A 19,521-nucleotide genomic window follows, 5' to 3' on the forward strand; every position below is an offset into this window, starting at 1 on the left:
GGTCATTTTTTCAATAAGGATAGCATGAGATACTTTATCAAATGCTTTGCTGAAGTCAAGATATACTTTATCTGTTACATTTCCCTGATCCACCCGGTCAGTGATTCCATCATAAAAGGAAATTTTGATAGATTAGTCTGGCATGACTTGTTTGCTACAAACCCAAGCTGGCTCTGGTTAATTTCTGTATTCTTATCCAAGTACTTACATACATGCTTGGCTAAATAGAGCTGTAAGGGGCGCAATAAGAGATAAAAATAAAGCATTTAGAGAATTAAAGCAAGTAGGTAGTGATGAGGCATTAAATAAATACAGAAGATTAAATAAATTCTGTAAAAAGCAAATCAAGACAGCAAAGATTGAGACAGAGAGACTCATTGCCAGAGAAAGTAAAAATAATCCCAAAATATTCTTTTACTACATAAATAGTAAGAAGCTAAAAAATGATAAGTGTTGGTCCCCTTAAAAATAGTCTGGGTGAAATGGTGGATGAGGAAAAAGCCAATATGCTAAATGACTTTTTTTCAACAGTATTTACACAAGAAAATCCCATGACGGATAACATGATCAGGGATAAAAATTCTCCATTAAATGTCACCTGCTTAACCCAGCAGGAAGTACGGCGGCGTCTACAAATCACTAAAATTGACAAATCCCCGGGCCCGGATGGGATACACCCCCGAGTACTGCAGGAATTAAGCACAGTCATAGATAGACCACTATTTTTAATCTTTAAAGATTCCATAATAACAGGGTCTGTACCACAGGACTGGCGTATAGCAAATGTGGTGCCAATATTCAAAAAGGGGACAAAAACTGAACTTGGAAATTATAGGCCAGTAAGTTTAACCTCAACTGTGGGTAAAATCCTGGAGGGTTTTCTAAGAGATACTATACAGGAGTATCTGGAGAAGAATAACCTTATGACCCAATATCAACATGGGTTTACAAGAGACCGATCCTGTCAGACTAATCTGATAAGCTTTTATGAAGAGGTAAGTTCCGGACTGGACCAAGGGAATGCAGTGGACGTGGTGTACATGGACTTTTCAAAAGCTTTTGATACGGTGCCACACAAAAGGTTGATACATAAAATGAGAACAATGGGGATAGGGGAAAATATGTGTAGGTGGGTTAAGAGCTGGCTCAGGGATAGAAAACAAAGGGTGGTTATTAATGGAGCACACTCGGACTGGGTCACGGTTAGCAGTGGGGTACCACAGGGGTCAGTTTTGGGCCCGCTTCTTTTTAACATTTATTAATGACCTTGTAGGGGGCATAGAGAGTAGAATTTCAATATTTGCAGATGACACTAAACTCTGCAGGGTAATTAATACAGAGGAGGACAATTTTATATTACAGGAGGATTTATGTAAACTAGAAGCTTGGGCTGATAAATGGCAAATGAGCTTTAATGGGGATAAATGTAAGGTCATGCACTTGGGTAGAACGAACAAGTTGTATAATTATGTGCTTAATTGTAAAACACTGGGCAAAACAGTCACTGAAAAAGACCTGGGTGTATGGGTGGACGACAAACTCACATTTAGTGGCCAGAGTCAAGCAGCTGCTGCAAAGGCAAATAAAATAATGGGATGCATTAAAAGAGGCATAGATGCTCATGAGGAGAACATAATTTTACCTCTATATAAGTCACTAGTGCGACCACACTTAGAATACTGTGTACAGTTCTGGTCTCCGGTGTATAAGAAAGACATAGCTGAACTGGAGTGGGTGCAGAGAAGAGCGACCAAGGTTATTAGGGAACTAGGGGGTCTGCAATACCAAGACAGGTTATTACACTTGGGTTTATTTAGTTTGGAGAATCGAAGGCTTAGGGGTGATCTTATTACAATGTATAAATATATGTGGGGACAATACAAAGACCTTTCTAATGATCTTTTTACTCTTAGACCTGTGACGGGGACAAGGGGGCATCCTCTACGTCTGGAGGAAAGAAGGTTTAAGCATACTCCCAGATGCGTATTCTTTACTGGAAGAGCAGTGAGACTATGGAACTCTCTGCCATATGATGTTGTAATGAGTGATTCACTACTAAAATTTAAGAAGGGACTGGATGCCTTTCTTGAAAAGTATAATATTACAGGGTATATACACTAGTCTCCTTAATATTGCGTTGATCCAGGGAGCTAGTCTGATTGCCGTATGTGGAGTCGGGAAGGAATTTTTTTCCCCCAATGTGAAGCTTACTGTTGCCACATGGGGTTTTTTTTGCCTTCCTCTGGATCAACATGTTAGGGCAAGTTAGGATAGGATATGGGTTGAACTAGATGGACTTAAAGTCTCCCTTCAACCTTAATAACTATGTTACTGTTTTTAATAAATTTGTCCAAATACCGGGGCAGACCTGCAGCGCTGTGGTCCTGACTTTGTATGTTCTCCCTGTGTTTGCATGGGTTTCCTCCCACATTCCAAAGACATACTGATAGGGAATTTAGATTGTGAGCCACATCAGGGACAGTGCCAATAACAGTGCTATATAAACGAGTAAAATAAATATCTTTCCTGGTATATAAGTAAAACTCACTGGCTTGTAGTTTCCCGGCTCTGTCTTCATCCCTTTTTTTGAAGATAGGCACAACGTTTTGCCATTCTCTAATCCTCTGGGACTTCTCCTGTTTTCCAGGATTTTTCAAAGATTCTGGCTAGTGCTTCTGCAATTCCCTCTAACGCTTTCAGTACCTTAGGATGTAATTCCTCTGGACCAAATAGATATAGCTATATGTCTATCTCCATGTGATGGGTGACACACGAGCTCCCCCACATACACCCACAGGGTGGACGCCTCACTACACCAGCCATGTAGTAATATATATGTGATGGGTACCCCACGAGCTCCCCCACAGACACCCGCAGGGTGGGCGCCTCACTCAACAGTCATGTAGTAATATATATGTGATGGGTAACCCACGAGCTCCCCCACAGGGTGGACGCCTCATTACACCAGCCATGTAGTAATATATATGTGATGGGTACCCACGAGCTCCCCCACAGACACCCGCAGGGTGGGCGCCTCACTCACCAGTCATGTAGTAATATATATGTGATGGGTAACCCACGAGCTCCCCCACAGGGTGGACGCCTCATTACACCAGCCATGTAGTAATATATATGTGATGGGTACCCACGAGCTCCCCCACAGACACCCGCAGGGTGGGCGCCTCACTCACCAGTCATGTAGTAATATATATGTGATGGGTACCCACGAGCTCCCCCACAGGGTGGACGCCTCATTACACCAGCCATGTAGTAATATACAGTGCCTACAAGTAGTATTCAACCCCCTGCAGATTTAGCAGGTTTGATAAGATGCAAATATGTTAGAGCCTTCAAACTTCACACAAGAGCAGGATTTATTAACAGATGCATAAATCTTACAAACCAAAAAGTTATGTTGCTCAGTTAAATTTTAATAAATTTTAAACATAAAAAAGTGGGTAAATTATTATTCAACCCCTAGGTTTAATATTTTGTGGAATAACCCGTGTTTGCAATTACAGCTAATAATCGTCTTTTATAAGACCTGATCAGGCCAGCACAGGTCTCTGGAGTTATCTTGGCCCACTCCTCCATGCAGATCTTCTCCAAGTTATCTAGGTTCTTTGGGTGTCTCATGTGGACTTTAATCTTGAGCTCCTTCCACAAGTTTTCAATTGGGTTAAGGTCAGGAGACTGACTAGGCCACTGCAACACCTTGATTTTTTCCCTCTTGAACCAGGCCTTGGTTTTCTTGGCTGTGTGCTTTGGGTCGTTGTCTTGTTGGAAGATGAAATGACAACCCATCTTAAGATCCTTGATGGAGGAGCGGAGGTTCTTGGCCAAAATCTCCAGGTAAGCCGTGCTATCCATCTTCCCATGGATGTGGACCAGATGGCCAGGCCCATTGGCTGAGAAACAGCCCCACAGCATGATGCTGCCACCACCATGCTTGACTGTAGGGATGGTATTCTTGGGGTCGTATGCAGTGCCATCTAGTCTCCAAACGTCACGTGTGTGGTTGGCACCAAAGATCTCGATCTTGGTCTCATCAGACCAGAGAACCTTGAACCAGTCTGTCTCAGAGTCCTCCAAGTGATCATGAGCAAACTGTAGACAAGCCTTGACATGATGCTTTGAAAGTAAAGGTACATTACGGGCTCGTCTGGAACAGAGACCATTGCGGTGGAGTACGTTACTTATGGTATTGACTGAAACCAATGTCCCCACTGCCATGAGATCTTCCCGGAGCTCCTTCCTTGTTGTCCTTGGGTTAGCGTTGACTCTTCGGACAAGCCTGGCCTCGGCACGGGAGGAAACTTTCAAAGGCTGTCCAGGCCGTGGAAGGCTAACAGTAGTTCCATAAGCCTTCCACTTCCGGATGATGCTCCCAACAGTGGAGACAGGTAGGCCCAACTCCTTGGAAAGGGTTTTGTACCCCTTGCCAGCCTTGTGACCCTCCACAATCTTGTCTCTGATGGCCTTGGAATGCTCCTTTGTCTTTCCCATGTTGACCATGTATGAGTGCTGTTCACAAGTTTGGGGAGGGTCTTAAATAGTCAGAAAAGGCTGGAAAAAGAGATAATTAATCGAAACATGTGAAGCTCATTGTTCTTTGTGCCTGAAATACTTCTTAATACTTTAGGGGAACCAAACAGAATTCTGGTGGTTTGAGGGGTTGAATAATAAATGACCCTCTGAATAAACTTTTCACAAGTTAAAAAAAAATTAAACAAAGAAATAACATTCTTTTTTGCTGCAGTGCATTTCACACTTCCAGGCTGATCTACAGTAGAAATGTCACAATGCCAAGTTAATTCCGAATGTGTAAACCTGCTAAATCTGCAGGGGGTTGAATACTACTTGTAGGCATTGTACATGTGATGGGTACCCACGAGCTCCCCCACAGACACCCGCAGGGTGGGCGCCTCACTCACCAGTCATGTAGTAATATATATGTGATGGGTACCCCACGAGCTCCCCCACAGGGTGGACGCCTCATTACACCAGCCATGTAGTAATATATATGTGATGGGTACCCACGAGCTCCCCCACAGACACCCGCAGGGTGGGCGCCTCACTCACCGGTCACGGAGCACGGCCCTGCCCGGACAGCTCACCTTTGCTCTGCTCTACCCTCTCAGCCTCCATTCTTCGCCCGGATCTCCTCCTTCTCCGCAGTCGCCCCCGCCTGCCTCGGTGGTGGGCCTCTTTGGAGTCTTGGCCGCTGGCGGATGTCACAGTGTCCCCCCCGCCCCGCCGGGCGCCCCGCTCTCCTGCCGTGGCGAAGCAGATCCCGTGGGGGAGCAACCCGTCCTAAGGACCAGCGGGAGATAAAGAACGATCACGTAGCGGGTCCTATGGACGCTCCCACGTGCAGCGCCGTCCTCCACAGCTCGGGCCAGAAGGGTCTTTCTTCTCCTCACTCCGTTCTACGCACAAAATGGCGGCTCAGAGCTGTAGCCTCCTGCGACAACAACACCCACCTCCCAGCATGCACCAGGGACACAGCCTAACGCGTGACGTCATCACGCCCCGCCTTTTAGCGTTTGTGTAAATTTAGAAGTGTGTCGGGCGGCTGCGCTGACTGAATATATGGCTCCCGCCCTCTGCGCTGCAGAGCAAACTACTGGGTGGCAAAACCGCACTGGTTTATTAGGAAATGTTCCTAAATCGCTCTAAAGTGGCTGTGGACTACTGAACAACCCTAGCTTCACAAATTCAGGGCCACATAGACCATAACCAGTGTATCCTCTCCTCCCGCAGCTGCATAGTTCTTCCATGTCTGTGCTGCTGTTCCCAGAGGGTGATGTCGCGTCACGTGGCCCCTACAGCCAATCTGTGGCCAGTGACTGGCTGCAGCCTTTATTATTAGGCTATGTGTACATGATGCGGTTTCGCTGCGGTTTTATGCTCTTAAGGCTGAGTTCACACGTGGCTTTTTTTCGCGTTTCCGCGGCAGTTTTAACCGCGCGATTTTGCCGCGAAAACGCGAAAAATAAGCATCCCATGCATTCTTATGGGATTCCGCAATGCTGTGCTAATGCTGCGGTTTTTACCGCGGCGGAATCGCTTCGCGGTAAAAACCGCAGCATGCTCATTAATTTGCGGAATCGCGGCGATCCCGCACCCATAGGAATGCATTGTTCCGCTTACTTCCCGCATGTGGCTGTGCACACCATGCGGAAAGTAAGCAGAACAATTGCGGATGGTACCCACGGTCCGGAGGAGAGGAGGAGACTGTCCTCCGGGCTGTGGGTACCATATCCCTGTAAAAAATAGAATTTAAAATAAAAAATATTGTTATTCTCACCTTCCGGCGTCCCCCGCAGTCTTCCCGCCTTTCTCCACGCTCCCGGTCCCAGTAAGCCTTTGCGAAAATGCCCGCGATGGCGTCCGATCTCGCGGGATCGCGAAGTCTCGCGGTCATTCGCGCGACGTCATCGCGAATGACCGCGAGACGTCGCGATCCCGCGAGAACGGACGTCATCGCGGGCATTTTCGCAAAGGATTACTGGGAACGCCTGCGCGGGACGTCGGAAGGTAAGAATAACACCATTTTTTATTTTTTTTTTACGTTCTATCTTTTACTACTGATGCTGCATAGGCGGCCTCAGTAGTAAAAAAGTTGGTCACGCTTGTCAAACACTGTTTGATGAGTGTGACCAACCTGTCAATCAGTTCTCCAAGCGATGCTACAGATCGCTTGGAGAACGCTAGCATTTTGCAAGCTAAATACGCTTGCAAAATGCTAGTTTTTCCGCGGGAAAATCGCGGGAATTTAAAATGCGATTTTCCCGCGGAATGGAATTCCGGAATTCTCACGGTAATTTCCGCGAGAGTTCCGGTACGTGTGCATTTAGCATAAATGCTCCAGAAACGCAAAGGAATACTAACGCAAGCTGATTCAATGACGATCCTGAAGTGTTGAGCGCATGATAAGAACTTCCCTCCGTATTTGCAGGGTTTTATTTTCTGCAGCATGTCATGCCGTCCGCGTCTCCTGCAAGCAATCAAAAATATGAAACCAACATATACTCCCTGTCTGCCGTAGTCCATTTAATCCTGAGTGTCCCACAGCGATCTCCCATGTAGAAGAGTCACATCGGGAGAGGTGACTGCTCTACCCAGCCTCAGGCGATACACTGACAGGAGGTAATCACTCCTGAAGTGTATCATTGAGCTGCCGTGAGAATTCACTGGAGTTCATCAGCTCAGGGTGCTCTCACTTGCGCCATTCGACTTTTGGAGTGCAACATTAGCTGGAATCGAAAACGGACGCCATGTTGCATTTGGAGAGCCCCTGATGTGCCTAAATAGCATAAACCCCCCACAAGTGACCACATTTTGGAAACTAGACCCCTCAAGAAATTTATCTAGGGTGATTCATGGAACAGCGAACCATAAAAAAACAAAAAAAAATTTTCATTAACATGTTGCATTACCCCAAATGTTTTCATTTTCATAAAAGTTAATAAGAAAAAAAGACCAAATAATTTGTAACTCAATTTCTCCTGAGTATGCAGATGCCCCCATTGTTACCAGAAGCTTCTCTTCCAGCACAGTGCAAAGCTCAAAAGGGAAGGAGCACCATACTATAGTGCAGATTTTATTGCTATGGTTTGTGGGTGCCATGTTACATTAGTAGAGCCCCCAAGGTGGCAGAACAGAAGAAGCCCACCATTTTATGAACTACACCCCTCAATGAATTCATCTAGGGGTGCAGTGATCACATTAACACCACAGATGTGTCACAGAATTTTATACCGTTGGTCAGCTAAGAAAAAAAGGTTACATTTTTACCAAAAAAAGGATGTTTTAGCCCCAGGTTTCTTACTTGCACAAGTGGAAGTAGGTAAAACTACACTCTTGATTTTTTCACATTTATCTTGAAAGTGGCAGTGCCCCATATGTGGCTGTACAGTACTGTATATCACATTGCAGGGCTTGGAAGGGATAAAATTCTGTTTGTATTTTGGAGTATTTTGTGTGCACCATTTGCACAGCCCATAAGCTCCAGAACAGCAGAACCCCCTTTTCCACCCACAAGTAGCCACATACTAGAAATCATGCCCCTCTGGGAATTTATCTACTGATGCACTGGCTATTTTGACCTCGTGTGTGTTTTTCAGAAATAAGCACATAATGGATGTTGCAGAGTGAAAATTGCAAAAATACCATTGTAGTGCGCAAATACATTGTGGTGCCCAATACATTGTGTCCAGCTTGTGCTTCTGTAGACACGCACCCCATTTCTCCTTTCTATACCTACAGTAAAGACAAACATGGTTTAGGCACACTGTGGGGCTCAGAAGTAAGGGGCATTTGGATTCAGGCTCACAGATTTCAGTGGATTATTTTTGGGTTGAGCCATGTATCTTTTCCAGAGCCTTGATGCTACCAGTCACATGGAGCTCCCCTATATTTCCATTAACAGATGACAGACCTGAATTGAATTTTATCTTGGTAATAATTTGGGATACAGAATATTTAGATCACTTTTAAGGGTCAGCATTTACATTGTTGTCTCCGTCTAAATCTCTGTAATACATTATATAGACGAAACTTCCCGTGGATCGATTCACCATAATGAGGTTACCTTGTTATTGTAAGGTGACATTAAGCCTGGTTAACCCCTTACCTACAAGGGACGTAATATTCCGTCCATGTGACCCTGGACCTAATTACCATGGATGGAATATTACGTCCCAGCGATCAGCGGCGCCCACATGGTGAGCGCCGCTGATCGCGGCCGGGTGTCAGCTGATTATCACAGCTGACACCCGGCACATTGTGTCAGGGGCGGTCACGGACCGCCCCCGACACGTTAACCCCTTGTACACCGCGATCAAACGCGATCGCGGTGTACCGGGGGTTAAAGGGAAGCATCAGCAGGGAGGGGGCTCCCTCCTTGCTTCCCTGAGCCCCCCACGGCAGCGCAATGTGCAGCGCTGCTGCGGGGGTCTCTTTCCCTACAGGCCCCCGGATCCAAGATGGCGACGGGGGCCTGTAGGGAGCTGACTTCCTCACTGCCTGCAAAGCGCAGGCATGAGGAAGTCTGCAGAACTGCCTGTGACAGATTGCTGATCTGTCACAGTGATCTGTGATGTGACAGATCAGCGATCTGTGATGTGACAGATCAGCGATCTGTCACAGGACAGTGATGTCCCACCTGGGACAAGGTAATAAAGTAAAAAAAAAAAAAAAGTGTTAAAAATAATTTTAAAAAAATCGCTAAATAAATTAGTAAAAAAAAAAAAAATATTACCCAATAAATCCATTTTTTCAAAATAAAAAAAAAACAATAAAAGTACACATATTTGGTATAGCCGCGTCCGTAGCGACCCGCCCTATAAAACTGTCCCATTAGTTAACCCCTTTAGCGAACCCCTTAAAAAATAAAAATAAAAAACAAAGCAAAAAATAATGATTTATTATCATACCACCGAACAAAAAGTGCAATAATGCGCGATCAAAAAGACGCATATAAATATCCATGGTACCGCTGAAAACGTCATCTTGTCCCGCAAAAAACGAGCCGCCATACAGCATCATCTGCAAAAAAATTAAAAAGTTATAGCTCGCAGAATAAAGCGATACAAAAATAATTATTTTTTATATAAAATTGTTTTCATTGCAAAAAACCGACAAAACATAAAAAAACGACCTAAATGAGGCATCGCTGTAACCGTACTGACCCGAAGAATAAAACCGCTTTATCAATTTTATCGCACGCGGAACGGCGTAAACGCACCACCCAAAAGAAATTCATGAAACGCTGGTTTTTGTTCATTCTGCGTCCCAAAAATTGGAATAAAAAGCGATCAAAAAATGTCACGTGCCCGAAAATGGTACCAATAAAAACATCAACTCGTCCCGCAAAAAATAAGACCTCACATGACTCGGTGGGTCAAAATACGGAAAAATTATAGCTCACAATATGTGGTGATGCAAAAACTATTTTTACAATAAAAAGCGTCTTTTAGCGTCTGACAGCCGCCAAACATAAAAACCCGCCATAAATAGTAAATCAAACCCCCCCGTTATCACCCCCTTAGTTAGGGAAAAATAATAAAACTAAAAGAAAATATTTATTTCCATTTTCCCATTAGGGTTAGGGCTAGGGTTAGGGCTAGGGTTAGGGTTAGGGCTAGGGTTAGAGCTAGGGTTAGGGCTCAGATTAGGGTTAGGAGTGTGTTGGGGTTCGGGATGGAGTTATATTTGGGGGGTTTCCACTGTTTGGGCACATCAGGTGCTCTCCAAAGGCAACATGGCGTCTGATCTCAATTCCAGTCAATTCTGCGTTGAAAAAGTCAAATGGTGCTCCCCTTCCAAGCTCTGCCATGCGCCCAAACAGTGTTTTACCCCCACATGTAGGGTATCAGCCTACTCAGGACAAATTACAAAACAACTTTTGGGGTCCAATTTCTCCTGTTACCCTTAGGAAAATAAAAAATTGGGGGGCAAAAATATCATTTTTGCGGAAAAAAATGTTTTTTTTTATTTTCACGCCCAGGCGTTATAAACTTCTGTGAAGCACTTGGGGGTTCAAAGTGCTCACCACACATCTAGATAAGTTCCGTGGGGGGGTCTAGTTTCCAAAATGGGGTCACTTGTGGGGAGTTTCAATAGTTTAGGTACATCAGGGGCTCTCCAAACGCACATGACACCCGCAGACCAATCCATCAAAGTCTGCATTCCAAAACGTCACTACTTCCCTTCCGAGCCCTGACGTGTGCCCATACAGTAGTTTTCTCCCACATATGAGGTATCAGCGTACTCAGGACAAATTGGACAACAACATTTGGGGTCCAATTTCTCCTGTTACCCTTGGGAAAATAAAAAAAATGGGGACTAAAAGATGATGTTTGTTGAAAAAATACGATATTTTTATTTTCACGCCCAGGCATTATAAACTTCTGTGAAGCACTTGGGGGTTCAAAGTGCTCACCACACATCTAGATAAGTTCCGTGGGGGGTCTAGTTTCCAAAATGGGGTCATTTGTGGGGAGTTTCAATAGTTTAGGTACATCAGGGGCTCTCCAAACGCACATGACACCCGCAGACCAATCCATCAAAGTCTGCATTCCAAAACGTCACTACTTCCCTTCCGAGCCCTGACGTGTGCCCATACAGTAGTTTTCTCCCACATATGAGGTATCAGCGTACTCAGGACAAATTGGACAACAACTTTTGGGGTCCAATTTCTCCGGTTACCCTTGGGAAAAATAAAAAAATTGGAGACTAATTGATCATGTTTGTGGAAAAAATACGATTTTTTTATTTTCATGCCTGGGCATTATAAACTTCTGTGATGCCCTTGGGGGTTCAAAGTGCTCACCACACATCTAGATAAGTTCCTCAGGGGGTCTAGTTTCCAAAATGGGGTCATTTGTGGGGGGTTTCCACTGTTTAGGTACATTAGGGGCTCTCCAAAGGCAACATGACACCCGCAGACCATTCCATCAAAGTCTGCATTCCAAAACGTCACTACTTCCCTTCCGAGCCCCGACGTGTGCCCATACAGTAGTTTTCTCCCACATATGAGGTATCAGCGTACTCAGGACAAATTGGACAACAACTTTTGGGGTCCAATTTCTCCTGTTGCCCTTGGGAAAATATTTTTATTATTTTCACGCCCGGGCGTTATAAACTTCTGTGAAGCACTGGGGGGTTCAAAGTGCTCACCACACATCTAGATAAGTTCCTTGGGGGGTCTAGTTTCCAAAATGGTGTCATTTGTGGGGGGTTTCTACTGTTTTGGTACATCAGGGGCTTTCCAAACGCAACATGGTGTCCGATCTCAATTCCAGCCAAAAACGTCAAATGGTGCTGCTTCCCTTCCGAGCTCTGCCATGCGCCCAAATAGTGGTTTACCCCCACATGTGGGGTATCAGCGCACTCAGGATAAATTGCACAATATCTTTTAGGGTCCTGTTACTCTTGGAAAAATAAGAATTGAGGGTGAAAAGATCATTTTTGTGGAAAAAATATGATTTTTTAATTGTATGGCTGTATGTTATAAACTTCTGTGAAGCCCTTGGGGGTTTAAAGTTCTCACCACACATCTAGATAAGTTCCTTGGGGGGTCTAGATGCCAAAATGGTGTCATTTGTGGGGGGTTTCCACTGTTTTAGTACATCAGGGGATTTCCAATCGCGACATGGTGTCCGATCTCAATTCTAGCCAAAAACGTCAAATGGCGCTGCTTCCCTTCCGAGCTCTGCTATGCGCCCAAATAGTCATTTACACCCACATATGGGGTATCAGCGTACTCAGGACAAATTGCACAATAACTTTTAGGGTCCTGTTACCCTTGGAAAAATAAAAATTGGGGGTGAAAAGATCATTTTTGTGGAAAAAATATGATTTTTTAATTGTACCGCTGTACGTTATAAACTTATGTGAAGCCCTTGTGGGTTCAAAGTTCTCACCACATATCTAGATAAGTTCCTTGGGGGGTCTAGTTTCCAAAATGGGGTCACTTGTGGGGGGTTTCCACTGTTTAGGTACATCAGGGGCTCTCCAAACGCGACATGGCGTCCGATCTGAATTCCAGCCAATTTTGCATTGAAAAAGTCAAACGGTGCTCCTTCCCTACTGAGGTCTGCCATGCGCCAAAACAGTGGTTCCCCCCCACATATCAGGTATCTGCGTACTCAGGACAAATTGCACAATAACTTTTGCAGTCCAATTTCTTCTGTTACCCTTGGTAAAATAAAGAAAATTGAACCTGATGTATTTTTTTTGTGAAAAAAAGTTAAATGTTCATTTTTTTTTTTTAAATATTCAAAAAATTCCTGTGACGCACCAAAAGGGTTAATAAACTTCTTGAATGTGGTTTTAAGCACCTTAAGGGGTGCAGTTTTTAGAATGGTGTCTCTTTTGGGTATTTTCTATCATATAGACCCCTCAAATGACTTCAAATGTGATGTGGTCCCTAAAAATAAAATGGTGTTGCAAAAATGAGAAATCGCTGGTCAATTTTTAACCCTTATAACTTCCTAACAAAAAAAAATTTTGGTTCCAAAATTATGCTGATGTAAAGTAAACATGTGGGAAATGTTATTTATTACTTTTTTGTGTGCCGTATCGCTGTGATTTAAGGGCATAAAAATTCAAAGTTGGAAAATTGCGAAATTTTCAAAATTTTCGCCAAATTTCCATTTTTTTCACAAATAAACGCAAGTTATTTGAATGAAATTTTACCACTAACATGAAGTACAATATGTCACGAGAAAACAATGTCAGAATCACCGGGATCCATGGAAGCGTTTCAGAGTTATGACCTCATAAAGGGACAGTGGTCAGAATTGTAAAAATTGGCCCGGGAGTTAACGTGCAAACCACCCTTGGTAGTGAAGGGGTTAATAATGGAGAAGTGTCAATAAGACACCTATGTATTATTAATCCACTAGTCAGAAAGGGGTTAAAAAAACACACACAGACATTAAGAAAAAAGACTTTTAATGAAATAAATAAACAAAGTTTTTTTCCATCTTTATTACACTCCCAATCCATTCAAAGCCATTGTTCTCCTGTAAAAAAAAATCCAAAATAAAAAAGCAACAATATCCATACCTGTCCGCCGTACAGTCAAGTCCCACTCCGCAATCCATCTGAAGGGGTTAAATAGTTTACAACCGGGAGCGGTCGCTAATGCGACCGGCTCGGCTGTAAACCAGGAAGGAATGACAGAGAAGCTGCCTGCGCAGCCTCCCCGCCTGACCAGAGATGAATTTATTAGCGTGGGAAAGTTTCTGAGCACTTTCCCACGCTGTCAGTTCACCTCAGGTCAGGTGGGGAGTCTGCGCAGCCTCAATGACTACCACTGTGTGTTTATTTATTTCATTAAAAGTCTTTTTTCTTAATGTGTGAGTGTTTTTTTAACCCCTTTCTGACTAGTGGATTAATAATGGATAGGTGTCGTATTGACACCTCTCCATTATTAACCAGGCTTAATGTCACCATACAATAGCAAGGTGACATTAACCCCTTATTACCCTATATGCCACTGCTACACGGCAGTGGGAAGAAAGCCAGTAAGTGCCAGAATTGGCACATCTTACCGATGCGCCTTTTCTGGGGTGGCTGGGGGCAGTTTTTTTTAGCCAGTGGAGCCCAAAAACAATAGTCCATCTCTTGGCTATTAATATCTGCCCTCAGTCACTGGCTTGCCCTCTCTGGCGGAGAAAACTGGGCGGGAGTCCACCCCAGTTTTTTCCCTGAACTAATCCTTTAGTTTAACACCTACAGCTCCAAAATTTTACACACACACTACTAACACTATTAGTAAGGGACATAAAGACATAAAATAAAAATAACGGATATGCTGATCACACTGACTGGTACTGAGGGCACAGTGGCTGGTACTGTGGGCACACCTCCTGGTACTGAGGAAAAGAAAGAACAGAGAGAGAGAGAAAAAAGAGAGACAAAGAAAGGAGAGAGAAACTAAGAACAGAGAGAAAGAAAGAAGAAAGAAAGAAAAACAGAGAGAAAGGAAGAAATAACAGAGAGAAGGAAAGAGAGGACAGAAAAAAAGAACAGAGAGATAAAAAAAGAAATAGGGGAAAGAAAGAACAGAGAGGGAGAATGAAAGAAAAAGGGGAAAGAAGGAGCAAAGAGAGAAGGAAAGAAAGAGAAAGAAAGAGGTGAAAGAATGAACAAAGAGAGAAAAAAAGAAAGAAAGGGGAAAAAAAGAAAGAACAGAGAGGGAGAGAGAAAGAAAGAGGGGAAAGAAAGAACAGAAAGTGAAAGAAAGAAAGAATGAACAGAGAGAGAAAGAAAGAAAGACAAGGAAAGAGGGGAAAGAAAGAAAGATTCTATAAAGATACTATACCAGACCAGCTCACATTGTAGTGCCCACCTGAGCCTCCTGGTGCAGGACATATCATGATCCACTAACATGGCCGACATCCCCGAGTCCAAGGCGATCCCACTGTCCACGCTGTCGGAGAAGGACATGGTGATGATCTGAAGCATTCCATGAAGTACCTCCATGGTTCCGTCACAATCTCCTCTGGTCAGCTTCCAGCACATCACTTCCGATGGAATGTCACGTGCGAGTTTTCAAGTACTCCTCGGGGCTCCGCCGTATACTCCTGTGTCCGTGGGAAAAGTAAGCTCCCGGTCGGGGCAGTGGGGCAGACTCTCAAAATTTGGGATGGTTGGGAGGTATGAATGCTCCCCATCATACATCTTGTACACGCATGGCTCCGCACACCTCATACACACACGGTTCCGCTTTGTATGCCTCGTACACACGGCTTCGCGCCGTACACCCCGCACACACACAGCTCCACTCTGTAAACCTTGTACACATGCGACTCTGCTCCATACACCTTATACACACGCAGCCATGCTCTGTACACACTGTACACACATGGCTCTGCTCTGTAAACCTTGTACACATGCGGCTTTGCTCCATACACCTCGTACACACGTGGCTCCGCTCCGTAAACACACGGCTTAGCTCTGTACACTTTGTACACACAGGGCTCCATTCTGTACACCTCATACACACGCGACTCTGCTCCGTACACCATGTACACACACGCGGCTTCACTCCGTACACCTCGTACACACACACAGCTCCGCTCCGTACACCTCGCGCGCGGCTCCGATCCGCACACCTCGCACATGCGCAGCTCCGTACACACGCGGCTCTGCTCCGTAAACACACGGCTCAGCTCTGTACACTTTGTACACACAGGGCTCCATTCTGTACACCTCATACACACGCGACTCCGCTCCGTACACCATGTACACACACGCGGCTTCGCTCCGTACATCTCGTACACACATGCGGCTTCGCTCCGTACACTTCGTACACACACGTAGTTTCGCTCCGTACACCTCGCACGCGACTCCGCTCCGTACACCTCGCACGCGCGCTGCTCCGCTCCGTACACCTCGCACATGCGCAGCTCCGTACACACGCGGCTCTGCTCCGTAAGCACACGGCTCAGCTCTGTACACTTTGTACACACAGGGCTCCATTCCGTTCACCTCATACACACGCAACTCCGCTCCGTACACGTCGTACACACACGCGGCTTCACTTCGTACACCTCGTACACACGCAGCTCCGCTCCGTAAACACACGGCTCAGCTCTGTACGCTTTGTACACACAGGGCTCCGTTACGTGCACCTCGTACACACGCGACTCCACTCCGTACACCTCATACACACGCGGCTTCGCTTCGTACACCTCGTACACACACGCGGGTCCGCACGTGCGCGGCTCCTCTCCGTACACCTCGCACGCGCGTGGCTCCGCTCCGTACACCTCGCACGCATGCAGCTATGCTCCGTACACCTCGCACACGCGCAGCTCCGCTCCGTACACCTTGCACATTTGCGTCTCTGCTCTGTACACCTCGTACACATGCAGCTCCGCTCTGTACACCTCGCACATTCACGGCTCTGCTCCATACACCTCGAACACGCTCGGCTCTGCTCTGTACACCTTGCACACACACACAGCTACATCCACCCTGTAAACCCTTCCTGACCCCACACATAATTCCCTCATCCAGCACCATGACAACGAGCACAGCAGAGTCCCGCATACAATACATTGAGGGCTGTGTGCAGAGGACCTGTGATGAGGTCACAGGAGGGGAGGAGTCAGGTGTCACATGATCAGGGGCCTCCGACTGAAGCCCATGATCATGTAACCCCTGACTCCTCCCCTCCAGTGACCTAACCACAGGTCCTGTGCGCACAGAGCAGGATTTATCAGTGAGGGGCTGGCGCTGTGGTGGCCGGTTGGTCTGGGAGGGGGAGGAAGGGGTCGGTACATGGGGGGGCATGGCGCTTTGGTGGCAGATTATAATGGGGCAATTTTCCTTGGGGGGGCCCCCCACACCACTGGGCCCTAGGCTACCGCCCAGATTGACCTCATTATAATCCGCCACTGGTCCCGGACCACTCCTTATCATACACAGGGAAACGGGGCCTGTGAAAGATTTAACCGCACCCTGATTCAAATGCTGAGAACACTGGAAGAGGACCAGAAAGCACGGTGGACTGAGTCTGTCCCCGAATTGGTGTGGGCGTACAACAACCGTAAACACAGCACCACCGGATTCACACCCTACTCGCTGTTCTTAGGCCGACCCGGGAAGGGGCTGACAGAGCATGGAGCTGGAGCCTGAGGACGACTACCCATGGATGGGGGTGTACTCCTGGGTTCAAGAACACCGTCATCGGTTGCGGACCATTCAATGGCTAGTGCAGAACCGACTACGAGAATTGGAACATTCCCAAGTCGCCCCTCAGGAGGGGACATCTCTACGACTGGGAGACCGAGTCTTAATGAGGGAGAAGCGCCCACACAACAAGTTGAAGTACCGGTGGGAGAAAAGGCCATATAAGGTGAAGCGACGGCTTGGTGGCAAGAGCCCCGTCTATGAGGTACAGCCTGAAATGGGAGAAGAGTCTCCCACCCGCACACTGCATCGGAATATGTTGCGTTCATGTATGTCCCAGGATCTGGAAGTGGAACCATTGACTCCAGTGCCTCCACCAGCTGAGCCAGTGGTCAACGCTGATGAAGAAGACTATGGAGACTGCCAATCTCTCCCAGGGATCTCAGAAACAGGGCTGGTGCCTGAAGCTACTGACGTATCAGAGGGGACTTCGATCCCCACTCCTCCAACGATTAATACCACAGCTCCTGCTGATTTGAGACGCTCTGAACGTTCAACGGCTGGTGTATTCCCCATCCGCTTCAATCAGGACGAGTTCATCTGGCAACAGATTGTGCAAGGACTGGAAGATTGCCAACAGGAGCTCCAGAAACTCTTGCCCGTGGAATGGCGAGCTAAAAGAGGGGGGAATGTAAGAGGGTGAGACACAGGAAGAACCGTGGGGGTTGCTGCTATGATTGGGTCACCGAGGAGGAGAGCAAGCCCAAGCTAAGCCACAGAAAACCAGAGAGGTTGGTAACTAATCTTAAAAAGGAGAAAACGGAGTAACGGATCCAAAATATATGCAAAAGTATACATTTTATTAGTACTCACATCAAGTGCTGACAAGTATACAAGTTGACTAAAATAGGGGGGATAAGCCCCAATGATACAACAATCAGGACAGACAAGGACAGGGTAAATAAAATGATACCAGTGCTCGAAATCTACATGGCACAACGTTCAGTCAGCCCATGGGCATTGCACATAACAGACATATGTCTAATGGTAAAAGATAGTCAAATATGGCATACTCAATTAAATGTGTATTGTACATAGTTGTATATGTCTAGAGCGCCAAAAAAAAAAAAAAAACATCCAGAGGGGTCAATGTGCAAGTCCAATGGACACTGAACATAAATGAATCAATGACATGTGAAAGGATTCTTAAATATCCCTTTTTATCCCTTGATAAAGCGCCTGTGGCGGGCGCGAAACGTACGTCGGGGGTCGTTGCATGGGCCTTCACCTCCTCTGCTCCCCGGTAAGCAGCCTGCCTTTACTTGTTACCACACTTCGGTCATTTGGACCGCTGGGCGGGTCGTCTCCCGGGTTCTCTCTGGCACAATTGCGCAGTTTTGATATGCTGATACATATGTTATTAGCTATTTAAGAATCCTTTCACATGTCATTGATTCATTTATGTTCAGTGTCCATTGGACTTGCACATTGACCCCTCTGGATGTTTTTTTTTTTTTTTTTTTTTTTGGCGCTCTAGACATGTACAACTATGTACAATACACATTTAATTGAGTATGCCATATTTGACTATCTTTTACCATTAGACATATGTCTGTTATGTGCAATGCCCATGGGCTGACTGAACGTTGTGCCATGTAGATTTCGAGCACTGGTATCATTTTATTTACCCTGTCCTTGTCTGTCCTGATTGTTGTATCATTGGGGCTTATCCCCCCTATTTTAGTCAACTTGTATACTTGTCAGCACTTGATGTGAGTACTAATAAAATGTATACTTTTGCATATATTTTGGATCCGTTACTCCGTTTTCTCCTTTTTAAGATTAGCATATGGAGTGGTAATCCATGCACAAGGCGTTTTTGGACCATGGTCACCGCCTTGTCTCGTTCTCTGATACTGGGCATTATCATATATGTATAGGTTGGTAACTAAGCGGATTGCAGACCCCTGATCCTATCCACACAACTAGCAGTAGCCGTGGAGCTTGCCTACGATGATCCTAGATGCCTCGGCACAGCCGGAGAGCTAACTAAGGGTATGTGCACACGCTGCGGATTCTGTTGCGGATCCGCAGCGGTTTTGGCTCTGCGGGTCTGCAGCAGATTTTGCTGCGTTGTACAGTACCTTTATTTCCAATGAAAAAAAAAAACGCTGTGCACATGCTGCGGATTTTTCCGTGCGGTTTTGCTGCGGTTTACAATCCGCAGCATGTCAATTCTTTAGTGCAGAAACGTTGCAGTTTCGCACCTCATCCGTTATGAGGTGTGAAACCGCAGGCCAAAACCGCAGGAAAAAACGCAGATAAACTGCAGGACTTTAGTCCTGCGGATTTATCTGTGGATTTCAC

The 19,521-nt window shown here is 45.8% G+C and overlaps 1 protein-coding gene across 3 annotated transcripts in view; it reads right to left on the reverse strand.

Annotated features, from left to right (window-relative positions):
• The window catches only part of YTHDC1 (YTH N6-methyladenosine RNA binding protein C1), an 88,557-nt gene extending 83,001 nt beyond the window's left edge, over positions 1–5,556 (reverse strand). For 2 of the 3 annotated variants that reach the window (XM_073541367.1, XM_073541358.1), the window contains exon 1: positions 5,118–5,555. In XM_073541367.1, coding sequence (XP_073397468.1) covers positions 5,118–5,148 — 31 coding nt within the window. In that variant the 5' untranslated portion in view covers positions 5,149–5,555. Of the gene's footprint in view, positions 1–5,117 lie in introns of all 3 variants that reach the window. The other variant, XM_073541350.1, reaches the window with a different exon arrangement.
• Between the last annotated feature and the right edge of the window lie 13,965 nt (positions 5,557–19,521).

This window comes from Dendrobates tinctorius, unplaced genomic scaffold, assembly GCF_039654945.1.
Source record: "Dendrobates tinctorius isolate UK_male_01 unplaced genomic scaffold, ASM3965494v1 ptg000011l, whole genome shotgun sequence".
In the NCBI taxonomy this organism is placed as follows: Eukaryota; Metazoa; Chordata; class Amphibia; order Anura; family Dendrobatidae; genus Dendrobates; species Dendrobates tinctorius.